This window comes from Bactrocera neohumeralis, chromosome 2, assembly GCF_024586455.1.
Source record: "Bactrocera neohumeralis isolate Rockhampton chromosome 2, APGP_CSIRO_Bneo_wtdbg2-racon-allhic-juicebox.fasta_v2, whole genome shotgun sequence".
Taxonomy (NCBI): Eukaryota; Metazoa; Arthropoda; class Insecta; order Diptera; family Tephritidae; genus Bactrocera; species Bactrocera neohumeralis.
The window spans coordinates 57,127,161-57,140,636 of NC_065919.1; the positions used below are offsets into that span (position 1 = coordinate 57,127,161).

Sequence of the window (13,476 nt, forward strand, 5' to 3'; positions counted from 1 at the left end):
AGTGTGCCGCATTCCCGTCAAATAAAAGCTCGTAGTGAAAGAAACACACATCGTTGCCGTTCCGGCCAAATTCGAATCAGTCGGTTCATCGTCATTCTGCACAGTTGGGTCTCTCTCCAATGATAACATTGCAAATTTCACAGTTGGATTTGACTCTGCATCCGTATAAGATTGTGTTTTGCACAAGAACTGAACACACTGAAGTCGACAGAGCATTTGAAGCGCATAGCTTTGTCCATTGGGAGCTAAAAATGGGGGCAGCCAACGACGATTTTGATCGAAAAATTGTCTTTTCTGATGAGGCCTATTTCTGGCTCAATGACTTCGTCAACAAACAGAGTTGCCGCTATTGGGATGAATGAAGATTAACTTGATTTAAGCTGCTTGAACAGAAGTATTTACAAGTATATATTAGATATCTATATATCATTGACCTCAACATCAGCGCCGTTAGTTCTGCTTTCTCCAGACTGTATAAGGAAGCGAAGCAAATGGGTCTGGTTGTGAACGAGGGCAAGACGAAATATCTCCTGTTATCAAACAAACAGTCGTCGCATTCCCGACTCGGCTCCCACGTCACTGCTGACATTCATAACTTGGGAGTCGTACATAATTTCATCTATCTTGAACCAGTATTATCACTAACAACAATGCCAACCTCGAAATTCAACGCAGGATAACTCTTGCCAACAGGTGCTACTTCGGACTGAGTAGGCAATTGAGAAGCAAAGTCTGCTCTCGACGAATTAAGACCAAACTCTACAAGTCACCCATCATCCCCGTCCTGCTATATGGTACAGAGGCATGGACGATGACAACATCCAATGAGTCGAAGTTACGAGTTTTGGAGAGAAAGGTTCTGCGGAAGATTTATGTTCCTTTGCGCATTGGCAAAGGCGAATACCGCATTCGGTGGAACATAATGTATTATTAAGAGACCGCGGCAAACGCTGGCTACCCTTGAAAACTCCAATTAGCGCCAAACCGCGAAAAGGAAGAACGACTGGCGCGCTGTTGTAACCTCGGCTATAGCCGCGTAAACGCTGTCTACGCCAATAAAGAAGAGGAAGCGCTGACAAGCTGCCAGTTGACAGCTGACAGATGTTTGACGCGTTGCGCCCAAGCTCCGTTAATCAGACACTTGGCTGGTTGCTTTTATTGTACGACACTGCGCTGGCTTGCTAATGGATTTAATTAGGTAAAAACGCTTATGGCGAAAATCAGTTGAAGGAGCCAACTTGTTCCCATTTTCTACAGTTTTATACAATTTTTATTGATTATATGTACTTAATATATGTAATATATATAAGTTACAATATAATAATTTAGAATTATTTCCATATTGCCGTACACCTCATGACTACCGCTGACAGATCTTTCAAACAATAATTGAATGTATAATTAAAACCCGTTACGACTTTCCATTATTGCAAATTTACAATTGCTTTGTTATTGTTTGTGGTGGCGCCTGGTGTTTCCTATGACTCTATTGACTATTGTTGGCTGTTGCATTCACTGATGATCGCATGCACCGAGGCGGATTTTCAAAAGCTTTCAAACACAAAAGATTCTATATTTAATGACGCTTGTCATTAGGTTGATATACACGAATTAAAATTTATGCATATGTATATGGACTCATATATAACGTCGATAGTTTATTCGGCGTCATTGGTTTTATTGATTTATGGGCTAATTGTTAGTGTAGGTGCCAAGATCGCTGTAAAATTTCGTTTTGCTTTTCTAAGGTACAGAGATAAATAAATTGAGCTGTAATATTCTTATGCACTACATATTATACATATGTACATAAATAAATAAATTTGCATATCTTCATTAGCATTCATTAACAATCATTACTCCGAAGCACATTACCAGTTAGCTTTTTGCAATTTTTTCTCTTAATTGAAAGCTTTTAAAATGGAGTGGTTTTATACAATAAATATTTAATTTTTTTTATTTGAATATGTACATAAGTATGTATCATGTAATATTACTGCGGTCATACCTTAGCAATCGGTATAGTAAACATTTTTTTGAGAAGTTGCCACCTGACTTCATTTAAAAAAATATATTACATGAACCAAATGATGAATATATCCCACTGGTTTTCAAAGGTTGTGGATACAATGCAAGGACGTTGCCAAAATCAAATTTTTTACATGTCTAAAATAACACATAACCTGGAGTCTAGGGCCAGTTTTCACCCGATTTTATTCATTCTAAGCACAATGATGCACCGTTATAAGCGAAACACAGTCTCTCATTTTCTTCAAGATAACTCACATATTAGTCGATATAAGCGGTATAAAGTCACCTACGGGGAGTATTGATCCGATTCAACCCATTTTTGACCCACAGACATACCATTATCAGAAAAGGATTATCACTGAAATTCTATTATATATATATCATACACATTTACCGATATTTTCGGTAAGAAGTACTGGGCTCCAAATATTCAGTACCTAGTGGCTTGAAATTTTCATCAAGATATCTCAATTTTAAATCAAGTTATAGCTTGCCCGAACGGACAGATAGTCACTCGCATTTCAACTCGTCTCGCCATCCTGATCATTTATATATAACCCTACATCTTTAGATGATACATGCAACCGTTATGTGAACAAAACTATTATACTCTGCAGCAACATTTTGGAAGAGTATTAAAATATTAAAGCAGCTGTTTGTTCAAAATATGCCCAAACCTCCCATGAGACTCATTCCGTCTCCTTGTCGCGCTCTATACTGGGCACTGCAACTTCAAGAAATACTTGCCCAACATGGGTATAGGCGCTGGCGCAAAATGTCGGTTCTACTTCATCGAACCGGAAACTACAGAACACCTGATTCTAGATTGCTCAGCAATTTGTTGAAGCAGGCTCAATGCCCTTGGATCCATCTCCGTGTACAGGAATCATATCATCTCTATCGCGCCCAGCAAGCTCCTGGAATTGTTCAGAGTGCTGGATCTTTGTGACCATATGTGATATAGGAGAGGGCACAGTAGACAATAGGTCGCAAAAACTCAATTATTTTCTATCTATCTGTAGTAGAGTATACGTTTGACTAAATTAAGTTGAAGTCTTCTATTATTCTTAAAGTTTTTGAAAGCAAGAACCTAATAACGTCACATTTAGAAGCGAACGTCATAGACCCTATAACACATATACATATATAATATATGTAGGGGGTCAAACATGATCAGCGCGACGAGCTGAGTTGATTTAGCCATGTTCGTCTGTCTGCATATGTATACGCTCACTAGTCCATAAGTTGTTCAGATATCGCTCTGTAGTTTTGCACACATCGCTTTCTTATAAGAAGCTGCTCATTTGTCGGAATCGATATCGGCTGTCATCACTGTAGCATTAGCTGCCATGGAAACTGAACGATCAGAATCAAGTTTTTCTATGGAAACTTTTTTATAATGTAAAGGATATTCAGCTATGATGCTACCGAAGATAACGGTATTACTTGTTGTTCTAAGTTTTTAATGTATTTCTTGAAAAGTTGGGTACTTCTATGTCATAATATTTTAATATTGCTCTCATTTATTCACTTACTTTTTCAAAGTTAAACAAAAAACATTACTAAGCATCTAACATAAATATCTCTTTTCAGCATTGTGATTGAGCCCAACATTAAGACCGCCACCAACAATGGTAGCATTACCATTGAGGTACAGCGTGACGCCAATATCCCTACTCTGCTTCCGATTATTCTCGATGTGCATAATATTTCCATTTCGAATGTGCGCGTCATACGCTCGCCCAGCAATGTTTCAACCAGCGATGAAATCGAATTGGATTTCGATGGTAAATACGGTGAGAACAACTCATCCTTTGTGGTGGCCATTAATAAAGGTATTGAGGATGAGCGCGATGTCAAGTTGATTGTTAGCATGGATTTTGTTAGTCAGATAACCGACACGCTTCAGGGTGTGTACAGAACAAGCTATACGAACTTGGAAACCAATAAAATCGAGTGAGTATAAAGAAAAATAAAGTTTTTCATACATAAATATTTATTATTTACATTGTTCTCTCACCAAAATTCTTTTTACGACAGATGGATGGTCAGCACGCAATTTTCGCCCGTCGACGCTCGGCGCGCATTCCCTTGCTTCGATCGTCCCGACATGAAGGCAAACTTTACCATCACTATTATTCGCGATAATAAACTCGGCATGGCGTTGTCTAATATGCCCCTCTATCGTAGTTCGTGAGTTGCCCTTCTTTTGTCATAATTAATAATCACACTTATATAATGCAAAAATTTTAAATTTTCCTTTTAGTGTTCACCGTCCAGGCTTCACGCGCGATGATTTCGTAACGTCACCGAAGATGCCGATTTACAGCTTCGCTTTTGTCGTTTCCAATTTGGTGAAATCTCATTATTCCGACTTGGATGCTAGCCTAGTACCGCGCGTAGAGATTTGGACCCGCCCCGAAAATACCGAAATGACAAACTATGCGTATTCAATGTTGCGAAAGTTTTTGCCCTACTTCGAAGATTATTTTGGCATAAAGAACCGTCTGTCGAAAATCGATATGGTGTCTATACCGGATTTTGGTTTTAGCGCTATGGAAAATTGGGGACTAATTACTTTCAGGTTAGCTGATGCTTGGTATAAACGCTCAATATTTCATTTAAGTATTTTTGTATCAAAGAACCTGTTATTTTTGAAACGTCTTTAAGTTATACCAGTCTCTCATCACGGAAATATTTTTTATTATCTCAAGATTTACGTAATAATTTTCAGTGGTCAGAGTCGGTGAATATAAGGATTCTATAAAACTGACTCCACATATAATCCTTCCTGGACTATTAATATTATTATTATATCCTTCGAAATAGGTCTCTTTTGAGTAACGAAAAAAAATTTCGAAATGCCAAATCTGGCAAATAAATTGATTTATTTCTTGCATCGCTCTTCCGGTTTTTGTTTATTAATGTAAATTTTAATATATTGGCCCAATCTGATCTGATCTGTCATCATTCCAAATCTACCAAGATAATTTTCGAGTACTATTTTTGTATGATCCACATTATATTTAGGACGAAACGCATATGACAAGTTTTATAAGTTGAATGACCTTCATCGAATACCCTCCTCTTAGTCGAATGCTTGAGTTTGGACTCTGTTTCGGGCTGTCAATGAGTCATATATTAAAAACCCAGTTTAAACCATTCGTTCTCAAGCATTTGGTTCTACAGATCTACTCGGGAGCACTGTTGACCCCATGGACACTAGATTTCTATGAGATTAATATATTTTATTTTAACTTTCAGAGATTCTGCTCTCCTCGTGCCCGAAGATCTTGATCGCGCTTCTTCGTCAGAGCACATGGAGCATGTTGCCCAGATTGTCGCACACGAATTGGCGCATCAGTGGTTTGGCAATTTGGTCACACCCAAATGGTGGGACGATCTTTGGTTGAAGGAAGGTTTTGCCTGCTACATGAGCTACTTGGCGCTGAACACCATACGTCCCGAATTCCAAATTATGGACACTTACACAATCTACGAATTCGGTGATGCCATGCAACATGATGCCGACAACAGTTCGCATTCCATTGCTTTCGATGTGAAATCAACAACCGATATACGTCGCATCTTCGATCCGATCACCTATTCAAAGGGTAACATACTGCTGCGCATGTTGAGCTCATTTGTGGGCGATGAAGCCTTCCGTGCGGCAACACAAGATTTACTGAAGTCCTACGCTTACGACAATGCCGATCGTGATGTGTTGTGGGATTTTATGACACGACATGCGCATGAGCGTAAGACCCTGCCCGATAGTTTGCAAGTGAAAACGGTAATGGATTCATGGATAATGAAACCTGGTTATCCCGTTGTAACCGTGGAGCGCCGTGAAGCAGATCTGGTGTTGACACAAGAACGTTATATGTTGCCCTCACGAAATATGTCGGATGACAGTCGTTTTGTTGTGCCGATCACCTTCGAAACGGATGAGCTACGCAAAGGCGACAATATACCGACACATTGGATGTTGGAGACTGATCGACAAATTGTCATAAGCGAAGCCTTTACCTCGGAAAATAATACGGATAATGTGGTGTATGTGAACTTGAATCGCCAGGGTTACTATCGCGTCAACTATGATATGCCCTCTTGGTTAGCATTGAAGAAGAAGTTCACCACGCTTCCCCGTATCACACGCGCACAACTTTTGGATGATGCTTTGCATTTGGCGCAAGCCGAGTACTTGACCTATGACATACCGCTGACCTTCCTTATGGAGATCTTCACAGCCACCGATGACGAGCTACTGTGGCGTGCGACGCAACGTGGCCTCAATTACCTCATCTATATGCTGCATCGCGAGCCTGCCTATGAGACATTCAGAGTGAGTGAGAATAACTTTCGAAGCTGAAAAAGTGTTTAGCAATCTATTTCCTACAGGCCTTTATGAAATTCATTGTACGCCCCGCCTTCGACCGTTACGGCTTGAATGAGCCGGACAATGAATCGCACATACAGTTACAACATCGCGCCAATATTGCGCGCCTCGCATGCAAATTCAACTACGATCGCTGTACAATGCCAGCGCACCGGAAGTATCGCGAGTGGATGGCCGATCCCAAACTCAATCCGTATGTGCTGTGCAACTATTTAGACTTTTAATGCAAATTTAAAAATATTTTTTACAGCATTAAGCCAAATCTGAAATCGATTATTTATTGCACGGCACTCGCTGAGGGTTCCTTCCAGGAATGGTATTTTGCTTACAAGCAATACAAACGCACCACAAGCGCATCGGAGAAGGAACAGATCTTGACATCTTTGGGCTGCACCACAAAGCCATGGCTGCTCTCCAAGTAAGTATTGAATCACTTTTATTTTATACAAATGTTCTAGTCCCAAATCCTTTTACAAAATATGAAATTCATTTGCAGATATCTAAATATGACCATCGATCCAACTTCTGGTATATTGAAGCAGGATGGCGCTCGCGCCTTCCGCGCCGTTGCTGAGAATCCGATTGGTTACGAAATTGCATTTGATTTTCTGCAATCGAAAATCAAGGAAATCTCTGAATAGTAAGTTGAATATTGTTTATTGTGACATTCTAAATAAGAAATATTTGAAAAGTAATAAAAGTTTTGCAAAGACCATCTGTTGTTGCATGATGAAGACTAAATATTTCTTTCGGGTCATAGTTAGAACATTACCAAATTTTCAAGATACGTGGAAGGTGATAACGGTCAAAATATCACCACTAAGGGCCATTTTCTCAATGTCTGTTTTGCAGCCATCTGACAGTTAAGTTCTGGTTAACTTAACCAAGACTCCTTCTTTCGGTAAATAACCTTTTTTTTTCAATTTGTACATTGGCGTTCGGTCAACATATCTTTTTTCGAAATGGCGTTCGATCTTCCATCTTCGATGAGGCACCAAACCATTCTAAAAAAAAAAATATAAAATAAATTTTCAAACAAGCTTTGCTATTAAAGCTGTTGAAATTAACAGTAAAGTGTTTAAGTGTGAAGTTGACTGTCAAAGAATTGTCATGAAACGAAATTACTTAGTGAACGACCCGTAATATTTAGATAGATCTAAAAATCAGCTCCTATTTATATAGAATTGATCCCAAAATACCGAATGTATGTTTTCTCCGCATATGAATAGTCTCAACATTCATTCAACACACGTTTCTTTGTAACTAAACCCGATCTAAATAGCTAATTTTCTGTACAAACATTTAGACGCAGCACATAACCTCATCTATAAACGGGTTTCAATATTATTTACCATGCTTCTGTCGAGATCGGCGTATAGACAATGCAAGGGTTTTCCAGTGCTGGTCACGTTTTCGGTTGTTGGCCGTACATCATTCTTGGCAATCTGGTCCACTATTTCATTTCCCTCAATGCCTTTTTGGCCTGGCACCCAGTAGAAGTGAAGTTGCTTACTTCTTGCAAAACTTTCTACTGCCGCCCTGCTTCCCAAATCACTTCTGGCCGATATGCGATACGAGGTTACTGCCTTGATTGTTGCATTGCTGTCTACGTAGATGTTGACTATGCAGGTGCATTAGAAGCCAGCTCTGCGGCTTTCGCAATAGAAAAGAGCTCAGCTTGAAATATACTGCAGTGGTCCGGCAAGTTAAAAGGTTGCCTTGAGCCTGACTGTGGACAGTATATTTCCGCACCAACTCCATCGTCCATTTTCGAGCCATCCGTATAGATGTTTAGAGTGTTGCACGTAGCTAACATACCTTTAGGCCAGCCATCTTTTACTACAACCAGCGCAACCCCGTCCGCTTCGTTCCCTTATTATCCACTATGTTAAGTTTTTGATTCGGGGGTCTTTAACCCCCTTTTATACCTACCGCCAGGTACCTCATTACCAATGGTCGTTGTATTAGCCATTCACCTACTTCTGAGGATACATATATAGCAGTCCAACATAAGGGGATAACACCCATTGCCCAGTCGATACCCGCGCGGAGGATACAGCTAAGAAGAATTTTTGCCGACCCATAAAGCTATATAACGTTCCATGCGCTTATTCCTTCTTTTTGTTGTAGATATAAACTTATTTGAAAACCTCACCCTTGGAGAATTCATTAGACCTTTACTCTTTCGCAAATCTATTGTTTGCATCCGCTTTACAAATTTACTTCGCACTTAACATTCTGTAAAGATCAATGTTATCTTAACAGAACGCAATCAAGTATGTATTACTTATTGAAGCACACTTTCAGGCGCATAATGTGATCAATGATCTTCATATTGATAGAAATTGAATGGATTTTGTTCTCATAGATGCAATAATAATAAAAAATAGAACAATTAATAATTTTGTATGAATATAGATTGTTCATTTAAGATATTTTAAGAATTGAAGCATTGTATTTGATATTGCCAATAGTTTCTGTAAGAATTTTATAATGCAGACTGAGCTTTATAGAAGTGAAGTCCTTATATCTAAATAGTCAGAAAAAAATATATTTTTTGAAGAAAATTTATTGAGCAGTACATATACATACGTAATTTTTTGAAAACGTTTATTTTTTTTTTTTGAATGCGTATTGAATCAAAGTGATTAATATTGAAAATCGAAAAATTTATTTTGAAAAAAATATTTATTTGTGATTCTAAGAGTGCTAATTATACTTAACGACTAACATATGCTTTCCTCACATTTCTAGCTTCGGCGACGGTTTCTCCACACTCACCGAAATGATCAAATCCATCACCACCTACATGAATAAGGAATACCACAAAGATCAGCTGCAGCAATTTGCCGATCGTGCACGCAAACTTGGTCTGACAGCAGTCGAAGAAGCCATCGGCTTGGCCATGGAGCAAGTCAACAACAACATTTACTGGCGTGAGCATTCTTACTACCAACTGAAGGACTTCCTGGAAGCGATAGTTAGCGAATTTCACATAAATATATTTTAAGTAAAACGAAAGTACGTTGGTAGAGAGTAAGAAAAAGGAGAACGAAAAGGCAAACATGCAAGAACAGTGCTTAGGAATCTATAAGAAAATGAGTTCGAGCGTTATGTAAGTGGCTGATGTTTGATTGAGAGTGCAGTGCGCATGGAGCAGACTAAATGAATGAGCGATTTGTTGTAAAAGCGTACAATCTACTCATTTTCTTTTTAGCATAAGATAGTTTACTATGTAGTGTAAGCGTGTAAGCTGTTGTAAGAGAAACCACATAGGAGCTTTAAATTTTGTGTGACAACACCAAGCAATTCACCGTTAACAAAAACAAAAATCGTATTGACATTGAAATTTTTGTATTTAAGCACACAATTGAAAATTATATTTTGTAATAATATGTTGTTTTGCCAACAAAGTGATATATTTGTATAAGTGAATGTACCATATTTCCTCTGCTGAAGAAATGAAGCCAACTTTTAACTAACGGAAAAAGAGAGTGTAAAAGTAATGTGAATTTATTTTAGCACAAAAGCAACGAGTATTTTGAATTATATTTTTGTAATTTAAATTTATTATTATTAATTTTAAATTTGTTATAATTAATTTCAATTTTTTATTATTAATTTCGATTATTATTATTTTTAATTTTTTTTTTTATCATTACCGATTTTTGTTTTGCCTTGTAAGATGATATTTTTAGTGTTTCTCTTTCGAATTATTTATTTGCTCATAAAATAATTATTTACTACTTACAAAAATGCGCGCCAATATCTATAAGAATTTAAATATAAATACAATCAGTGTTTAATGTGTGAATAAAATTCAAAATTAAACAGCATTTAAAGGGGTTTTAGGCAACCCTGAGCATTTGAAAATTGTCAATTTGTAAATATGCTTATCAAAAGTATTGAAACTTCACAAAATGGCGCGTTCATATTAAAAACACTAACACATACATATAGTACACGAACGATTTGAATATAACGACACTACGCCACAATAATACACTATCTACTTACATATAAATATTTAAAAATACTACCATATAATACTTAGACACTTACAGTTACACATACAAACACATCAACTATACGAACATATTTAATTTTTATAATTATAATGTCAAATCATCAGGTCTCTATTATATAACAGATATTTTTAACATTTTTATATACCAATTGTAACTGTAAAATTAATTAGTTATGTCTACTCATATAACCACATTACAATTTAAACAACTAAATTTAATAATTGTAGTGATGTTCCTATGTTGAAGTGCATGCATACATACAAATGTATGTATGCATGTGTGTAAAATATATATTTGTATGTAAAACGAACTGCAAATAATTGCAGGAAAAATATAAACTATTTTACTAAAAACTAAAAATTTGGCCAGAAGCACGATTTTAGCTATAAGTTTAATAAGAATAAACATGAAAATTAAATAATAAAAAAATTATTAAATAAATAATAAAAAAATAAATAAAAAGAAAAACTATTTTATTAAAACATTTTCGAAAACATGTTGCATACTTACCAGCGCAGTGCATTTCACAGCGATTTTGGAACATAGCTGGAACATGCCTGAAAGACAGAAAAAATAAATACTAAAATTTCTAACGGCACGCAAAATAAACTTAAAATATTACAAAAAAATTTAAAAATTATATAAAATGTTTTTTGAGTAAAAAAAAATATTTTAAAATATTTAAAAAAATTAAAAATTTAATTGAAATATTTTTTGAGTAAAAAAAATTAGTTTAAAATATTAAAAAAAAAAAATAAAAATTGAATTGAAATATTTTTGGAATAAAAAAAAAATTATTTTAAAATATTAAAAAAAATAAAAATTTAATTGAAATATTTTTTGAGTAAAAAAAATTAGTTTAAAATATTAAAAAAAAATTAAAAATTTAATTGAAATATTTTTTGAATAAAAAAAATTATTATAAAATTAAAACTTTAATTGAAATATTTTTTGAGTAAAAAGAAAACTTATTGAAATATGACAAATCTTATTAAATATTTTTTAGACAACTACACGCATGATTCAATTGCATAAGGTTGTGCTACTTTAGAGCGTGTTTCTTCTTAGTAAAATATTTTTTAAACAATAATGACAAATAACATTTTTTTCTCATGACTTTCTTGTTTACATTTTGATGATTTTGAGATTTAAAATTTTTTAGAATTCTTTTTAATTTTTTTTTTAATTTTTTTCGTGTTTAGTTATCACTCAAAGCATTTTCGTTAGCTGAAATGATTAAAAAACAAGACAAAAACGTTAATTTTGGCTGCAGAAGCTATAATACCCCAAACAGCTGCATTTTTTATAGCATAAAGGAGCATATAAAAATCTTTATCTTAGTTTTTAAGGGCCAGTTTATACGTCAGCTATAAGCTATAGTGGTGCGATCTGAAAAATTTATCCAGAAATTGTAGCAATGCATTGAATAACAATCTAAGCCAAATTTCGTGAAGATACCTTATCAATTAAAACAGCTTTCCAAACAAGGACTTAAGCTCGGTTGGTCCGTGTGTACGACAGCAACACGTTGTAGTGGTCCGATTTGAACAATTTCTTCGAAGATTACATAAACACCTCAGACAATAAACCATGCCAAATTTCTAAAAAATATCTCGTCAAATAAAAAAGCTTTCTATACAAGCACTTGTTTTCGATTATTCAGGTTTTATGGCAGCTATATGCTTAAGTGGTCCGCTATCAGCCGTTTCGACAAATAAGCAGCGCCTTGGCTAGAAAGAACGTATGCAAAATTTCTGTTCGATATCTCAAAAACTGAGAGAAACTACTCTCTAGTCTCTATACAAACGGACATACAGACAAACATTGCTAAATCGGCTCGTCACGCTAATAGTTTTTTATGGTCATATTTCACCTCAAATGCAAAATTTTGATAAGTTTAAAAGTGAAGGAAAAACATTATAATAAAAACCACTCATATTGAAACAAAATTTCGGTTATAAAATGGTTATACATTGGATATATAGGTTATCTATTGGATATATTAGTCAGCGGAAGCTTAAAAGTTTATAATACATATATGCAATATGATGTAGTGAATCTTAAGCACTAAAAAACTCAATTTCGAAATTTTGATGATGCGTTATTTTGCATTTTAGGCGGCGATATATACTTTGTAGGGTCTTCGACGTCTCCTTTAGGGTCTTACAAACTACGTGGCAAACTTAGTATAACCTGTTCAGCGGCATAAAATATATTTTTTAATCATAAAAAGGCAAAATAGCTAATGCCAAAATAATGTGTTAAAAAAAACTTTTGAAATTTTTTTTATTTTTTCTAACGTCACAACCTTATACATGCTTACATAGTGATTGAATCAGGACTATACCCCAGCAGCCATCCATCGCTTCAATTTTTGAGTTTCACCATCAACTTTTATTGTAAATACATGCACATTTACTTCATGTAATTAAAATTGGTAAAAAACGTATATTTTTAAAATAAAAATACTATGCACACTTACAGCACACGTGTGTATGTGTGCGTAATAGTCACTTAAGATAGCCATTATATGAATTAAGCCTTAGATCGCAGTGTCCTTATGCGCATACATAGCCATCATGCCATTTACACCCACATAAACATATATACATACATGCACAAATATAACTGTGTATTTGTATATTAAATGTAAAGGAAGTAATGTATTCTTTCTTAATTTATTTGCAAAATTTCGACGCTTTTCTTATGGTTGGATATTTTTTGAAAAACATACACACATACAAACAAATTAAAAACGAAAACCAAAAATCTATGAATTGGAAGAATAAATACAATTTGTTGTAGAAATGAAACAACAAATATATACAAATATTTGAACTTTTGCACTTTCGGTCTTTTAGACACACTATTCGAAACTAAATTAGCTGGGTTAAGTGTAAGTGTTTTCAAGCAGAAACTGTTGTAATTAAAGAAAGAAGTTCGGAAATATTTCATTATCAATCAGATTTATTGTGTAATGGAAAAAAAATTAAATAAATATGATGTAATATATTAAAA

The 13,476-nt window shown here is 35.2% G+C and overlaps 1 protein-coding gene across 5 annotated transcripts in view; it reads left to right on the top strand.

Annotated features, from left to right (window-relative positions):
• The window catches only part of LOC126751769 (aminopeptidase N), a 161,200-nt gene extending 147,973 nt beyond the window's left edge, over positions 1-13,227 (top strand). For all 5 annotated transcript variants that reach the window (XM_050462286.1, XM_050462288.1, XM_050462289.1 and 2 more), the window contains 8 exons: positions 3,625-3,987; positions 4,072-4,224; positions 4,298-4,615; positions 5,296-6,376; positions 6,433-6,623; positions 6,681-6,848; positions 6,927-7,070; positions 9,185-13,227. In XM_050462286.1, the coding sequence (XP_050318243.1) occupies positions 3,625-3,987; positions 4,072-4,224; positions 4,298-4,615; positions 5,296-6,376; positions 6,433-6,623; positions 6,681-6,848; positions 6,927-7,070; positions 9,185-9,440 (2,674 nt within the window). In that variant the 3' untranslated portion in view covers positions 9,441-13,227. The remainder of the gene's footprint in view (positions 1-3,624; positions 3,988-4,071; positions 4,225-4,297; positions 4,616-5,295; positions 6,377-6,432; positions 6,624-6,680; positions 6,849-6,926; positions 7,071-9,184) is intronic.
• The last annotated feature ends 249 nt before the right edge of the window (positions 13,228-13,476 follow it).